The sequence below is a fragment of the Fundulus heteroclitus genome, chromosome 20 (genome assembly GCF_011125445.2).
Source record: "Fundulus heteroclitus isolate FHET01 chromosome 20, MU-UCD_Fhet_4.1, whole genome shotgun sequence".
Taxonomy (NCBI): Eukaryota; Metazoa; Chordata; class Actinopteri; order Cyprinodontiformes; family Fundulidae; genus Fundulus; species Fundulus heteroclitus.
Window position 1 is genome coordinate 25,001,174 of NC_046380.1, and position 6,300 is coordinate 25,007,473.

The 6,300-nt window shown below is 37.9% G+C and overlaps 1 protein-coding gene across 1 annotated transcript; it reads left to right on the forward strand.

The window, feature by feature from the left end:
* Positions 1–26: 26 nt before the first annotated feature.
* On the forward strand, positions 27–3,890 carry myl6 (myosin, light chain 6, alkali, smooth muscle and non-muscle). Its single transcript, XM_012878166.3, has 6 exons — positions 27–163; positions 343–370; positions 2,191–2,334; positions 2,524–2,697; positions 2,844–2,921; positions 3,523–3,890. Exons 1-6 carry the CDS (start codon positions 161–163, stop codon positions 3,549–3,551), a joined length of 456 nt encoding a protein of 151 aa, XP_012733620.1. The 5' UTR covers positions 27–160; the 3' UTR covers positions 3,552–3,890.
* The last annotated feature ends 2,410 nt before the right edge of the window (positions 3,891–6,300 follow it).

The following is a 6,300-nucleotide window of genomic DNA, read 5'->3' on the forward strand; positions in this document are numbered from 1 at the left end:
TCTGAAATCCTTGCATGCGATTGGCTGGTTGGCTTTGAGCTCCGTGACGTCATCAGGGGGCGTACCTACCAAACCGGTTAGCTGCCTGCTGTCCGTTTAGCTCGGGGTGTAGACTGACTCTCGGCTCTCTGTGTATCATATAAAACGCCAAAAATAAGACATGGTGAGTAAAGATATTCTCCCAGGCTCGTATATCAAAGCATATTTTTTCTTTCAATTAGCGATTAAATGTAAAATGTGGACACATTTGAAGCAGGTTAGCTAATGTTAGCCCGCTTCTCTCTTTGCTTTCAACGCTTCATCCTGTGTTGTGTCGTCTGTCTTGAAATCTGCCTCAACCAGTCTGACTTCACAGAAGACCAGATCATGGGTGAGTGTTTATAAATAACTTGATTTTTCTTACATAAAATACCAGTGATAATGTGGCGTACAACTATATAAATAAATAATATAAATAAATATATATAGATATATATATATAGATAGATAGATAAAATGCTATGCAGCTCAGATTTGAATTAGCTTTATAAATCTCCTGTTTCCCTACAACCTGCAGGAACCCTGAAGGTAAGTGGTGATGAACAAGTCATTTTCTAAACTTGTGCACTTCAGTGTGATTTTTAAGGTTTGCCACTGTCATACTAACAGTTTGCTGAGGAACTGCGTGTTTTGTTTTGTTTTTTTGCACGGGAGTGGAAAAGTATTTGAGTTAGCAGTGCAGTGTGTGTGTGTGTGCATCAGGGAGTAAACCAAGACAAAGAGGTCACTGGTGTGGTCATAATCATAGAGAAAAGCTTTCGTTTAGCTATGTTAGGTGTTCAGAAGCATCCTGGAGCAGACCAACAAGTCATACATCATGCTGCAGTTACACAAGCCAATGCAGTGGCTATGGTAACATCTTTAAGAGTTGTATGTGGATTAAATAATAATAATAAAAGCATTTCGTTTGAGAGAGCATTCAAATAACTTTCAAACAATACCAAGATAATAGATGTAGTTTAAAGAATTATACCGTTGTATCCTTTTAGCTGAAATTCTGTTGCAATATATGTCCAACCCAACACCACAAAAAATTAGCATAGCTTCTTCTTTTATTTATTTAGATACTGGAAAGAAGCAATTAAGCAAATGTACTTCGATTAATATTCTGTCTTTGTCTATTTGGAAAAAGAAATGTCAGTTAATTAACCCGTATTAGTCCTTTATTCAGCAGTAAAGGCATATTTGTTACTATAGAATATGCTATTTTCACTGTTAAAACATATATATATATAGAGAGATAGAGTATTCAGCCATAAATGTAGGTTATTAAGATAAGCATTCTTTCTAGAGATGCACCAATATCTCTGAGCTCAGAAATTGCAGATTTTCCCTTAAATTGTTTGTGTTTGGTAATCTGTGCCTAATCAAACACTGAACTTTCAGATTTAGTTTTTCTTCAACCTATTAAATGCATCAAACCTTTCACAACTTCAGTCTGTGATCACATCAGCCAGCAGCATGGGTTTTCATTCTCTTCTCACTAAACGGGCGAAAGACATGGCGCACCCTGGACAGGTCGCCAGTTCATCACGGTAACGGAGCAGCTAAAGGAAAGGCTAATTAATATCGTATGTATCAATATAAAGAGGCTTCAGTGCATCACATGTCTGGTCACCAAACGTTTGCACGATTACAGGATCAGTTCTATGAAGAGTTAATGTTTTTGCATTTAATCCATTTGTAAGTATTGGTAAGAAAGTACTTGGCAAGCGCAAGGTGACATTATCAGGAAAAACAAAAAAGAAAATGTACATCTCACTGTGGATCAAAACTTCTAGTGGACTCCTGAAGTTGTTGCTCCTTTCGAGTATTTTAAAAGGACCAGGCACATCATGGCTTCTATCGAAACTGCAAATTCACTTGAGTTCTTTTAGGGACATTTCATCGGTGTCATTGGGCAGAGCTTATTTGCTTTTTAGCTCTGATATGATGCAAGAGATGTGAGCTATCTATCCAGCAGCCCTGCTCCTGATGTGTTAACAACTCTAGGTAAATCGTGAACAGAAGAAGTTCCTTCAGTGCCTTATCTAATGCGCTTGGAGCAATTTGAATGTTATGCACTTGTCTGAATGGTTCGTCAGTAACAGTGGCTGGATTGATATGCACTGTGTAGCTGAACCGCACGTCTTTCTCTTCCTCGTTTTTAAGATTTTAAGGAGGCCTTCCTCTTGTTTGATCGGACGGGTGAAGGGAAGATCACCTACAGCCAGTGCGGCGACGTGATGCGGGCCCTGGGACAGAACCCAATCAATGCTGAGGTGCTGAAAGTCCTCGGAAATCCCAAAATGGAAGGCAAGTTTCTGATTTCACATGTCGCCCAACGAGCAAATTTAACATTTTAGGTTGATTAAACTTGTTTAGTTTTTTTTTTAGGCTCAGGTTAGGACTTGAAAATTTGAACAGATGACGCAGAGAATTGGTTTATTTCATAATTCTGGAACATAAAACATTCCCTCCTGCGTTCTCATTTGCGTCCTGCAGAGATGAACCGCAAAATGCTGGATTTTGAGCAGTTCCTTCCCATGTTTCACGCCATCGCTAAGAACAAGGACCAGGGCTCCTTTGAAGATATCGTCGAAGGCCTGCGCGTCTTTGACAAAGAGGGGAACGGCACAGTGATGGGGGCAGAGCTGCGTCACGTCCTCACCACTTTAGGTAAGACCTGCACAATAAAAGGTCGGCCTCCAGCTCAGATGTCTGGGTTTGGGTACAATACAAAAAAGTGTTGTTCTATTTAAAAAAAAAAAAAAAGGAGAAACCGTCCCCTTAATGGCTCTGTGAATTTTATTTTTGTGTTTCAGGTGAAAAAATGTCAGAAGAAGAAGTGGAGACTCTTTTGATAGGACATGAAGATGCCAACGGCTGCATTAATTATGAAGGTAAATCAGCCCAGAGCAATAAATGGAGAATACAGTGCATTAAGCAAACAAGACTGGCTCACAATACTAACACAAAAACAGACATCGCACAGACTGCTCAGTGTCTCCTGAAGCAAACGTTACACCAGGCTTCCCCTGATCAAAAAAGCCCAGCATTTATTATTAGCCCCAATTACCAAAGTGACATTTTAGTAGTTTTTTTTAGAGTCAAACTCATTAGCGTTCGTGTGACTAAATATGAGGGCAGGTCTCTTTTTATTTCATGATTTTTATTTTTATTTTTTACTATTTTTCAAACTATCCACAACAGCAACAAAACCCCACCCCAGAGGATTTTACCAACTTATTAATTTGTGCCTAACCATCAAGCTAAAGTGAAATCTCATTTACGACAAGAGAAAGGAAAGGAAACCTGAAAGTCATTCGACTACAGTCGTACTCCTCGTCTCCTCTGACTGTGAGCTGGTTTACTGCCAGCGTTGTTGAAACACCAAAGTTAAAAGCAGTTTTTGTTAAACTCTCTTTTCCATGGTTGTGCTAGAAGTGTATTTCTGCGTCTATCTGCCATATTAATGCCAGCTTTCCTCCTCTCTCTCTGCAGAACTGGTCAGGGTGGTGATGAGCGGTTAAGGACTTCACACAATCCCAGCTTTAATTTTATTCCAGATTTATTCTGTCATGTCTTACCCCTCCATCCATGTCATCCTACCTCTAACACTGTTTTGGTACTTTTTAACTTTTTTTTTTCTTCTATGTGCCTTGTCTGTCTGATGTGAAAAACTCCTCTCATCTCATCTTCCTGAGTACTGTTGATGTTTGCCGGCACAGTTAGTGGTACAGCTCCAGTTGTAGGGATACCTTGTGCATCTCTGGCAGTCAGCCTCTGTCAAGCTGTCTTCTCATCTGGATGGAGATGATCATGTGATATGTTACATTAAGAAATATTGAATAAAACGGTTCACCAAGTTTTGTTTAGCCTCCATGTCTGTGTATATGTACTATATAAATCAAAGTAAAAGTCCATTAACTTTGGGGGGAAGTGGATTCTGTTGGGAAGATACTGATATCTGGACGTTTCCACAGATGTTTGATAGAGGAAAACACAAAACCAACATACTTTTATTGAAAGCAATGCTTTCCTTTTTATTCCCATGGTTTATCTCATTATTTTAGTCACGGAAAATGGTTTTATTTTAAATGCACTCTGCATAATTGTGTTTTTCAATGATTTGTTAGGTACAAAATAACAAAAGAAAACACACTTTTAATATAATTATTTGGACAAAGGCCAAGAACTAATAATCAGCAATCCGAGAGCTAACAATGCATAAAGAACAAGAGAAATGAAAAAGCAGATTGAGTAGGATGATTAGAATATTTGCTCCAATGACGCTCGTTTGTCAGATAAAAAAATACCATTTGAAAATAAAAACCTTTAAGCCTTTAATATTTTTTTACTAAAGATTTAGCTAATTATTGGTCAGGTGTAATATACTAATCTTAAATGTTGTTTTCATTGCCTGGAAGCAGAAAATCATAATTACCAGAAATAAAGGCCTGAAAACGACAGTCTGTGTGTAATTACATAAGGTGTTTCACTTAGTGAACCGGATTAGTGACGTTTAAATATTTTGATTTATTAAGCATGACTAAGATGCCGTTTTTAACTTCTTCTCTAAAACTGGCCTGTTTCCACTGTGGAGGTGCTTAAATTAGCTTTGCTCCAGAGCATGCCGGTTCATTTTTGGGTCACGGTGTAACAAAGTAGATCTTAACGTACCAAATCCAAATTCTTTTCATTAAGTCATAAAGGCCTGTTTTTGTTTAGCCTGTTTAGAGGATATATATATATATATATATATATATATATATATATATATATATATATATATATATATATATATATAGATTGATAGATAGATAGATATATAAACAAAGGTCAAAAGTACGTCCAAATAAATATAATCATACACGCTAAAGATGAAGGGTTGCTGCAATTTAAGTAACTCGCTTCTTTGTGTAACTTTTTTAAAACTAGCATTAAATGACACAATGAGAGTAATATTTTGTTATAATTTGAATTCAACTGCAATATATGTAAATGTATCATCTGATTAAATGCCTTTTTCTGGACAGGATATAACTACAATTGAACTTGGACTTAATTGGGTTCCACAGTCAAATCAAGGCACATGTTTGGGTATATTTTAATGCAACTACCAGACCGCTTTCTTGTTTAACAATGAAAAAACCCAAAGACTTTGGTCAAGATATCAGGAAGAGAAACATAGTTTATTCTTGAGTTTGCTTTCCAAACGCATAAAAGCTCCACGTTCCTAAAGATTATTTTTTACTGAATCCTGTACCATCATGGACTGAAAGGTCAGCGAGGAAGAAGTCAATGCTGCAACAGCAATTTAGAAAGCCAGATTATAATTTGCAACTGCAAACAAGGACAAAGGGCTTAATGTTTTGAGAAATGTCATTGGGTCTGATGAAACTAAGACTCCAGTGTTTGCCCATAATGACCAGCATTAACGTTTGTAGTGAAAAACAGGAAGCTTGCCAGCCTCAGGATACTGTGAAGTAGGGCAGCGTGGTGTTTTCTGGGTATGTTGTAGCAGAAAGGCCCGGAGCACTTCACACAACGGGTGGCATCACGAGGAACGTAGATCTGAATACATCAGCTAGGAAGTTAAAGCTTTGGCAAAAACGAGTCATTCAAGTCATTGTTTTGGTCCTGATCCAACTTACAGCAGTTCTGTCAGGAGCTGTAGCTGGCTGTGCCTTCCAACTCAAAGTTTACAATCACACTTTATACACGTGAAAACAGCTGCAAACAGATGCACAACGGTACAACCGTACATCTTTGATCCTGAGTCAGACCCAGAACCCCCTGCACGAACAGCAAGGATGCAGCAACAGTTTCTGAATCATAGGTTTCTAAATTGACACAGAGCTATCAGTAATCTATTGTAAACGTTAGTTTCTGCTAAATGACAAATCATCTTCATGCCGATCAGTCATTGTACAGCGCATAGAGCGCTAAAACCAGCTAACGAAGTGGGCGGAGGTCTGATTGGGTTGCTAGGTGAAGGGTTGGGCTCAGCTGAGAGGCTGTGTCTGCTGATTGTGATGTAATAATCGGAGGTTTTTGAAACAGCTCGTTTTCAAGACACCAACAATTTTCTTATTGCCAAAAAAACATCTGGATGTTTTTTTTTGTTTTTTTTAGTGCTTGGACTGTAGACACAAAAATTTGCAAAAAGTGAATTTTGCGTAATAGGTTCCCCTTTAAGATGACTTTTGTTGGTAACTAGCGCAATGTAAACAAAATGAACTAAATCTAGAAGTCATTATAGTTTCATGAATTGCAGTT

Coding starts and splice junctions, on each gene's coding strand:
- myl6 (XM_012878166.3), top strand. Junction 371..2,190: donor CACAGAAGACCAGATCATGG/GTGAGTGTTTAT, acceptor CTCGTTTTTAAG/ATTTTAAGGAGGCCTTCCTC. Junction 2,335..2,523: donor CGGAAATCCCAAAATGGAAG/GCAAGTTTCTGA, acceptor TGCGTCCTGCAG/AGATGAACCGCAAAATGCTG.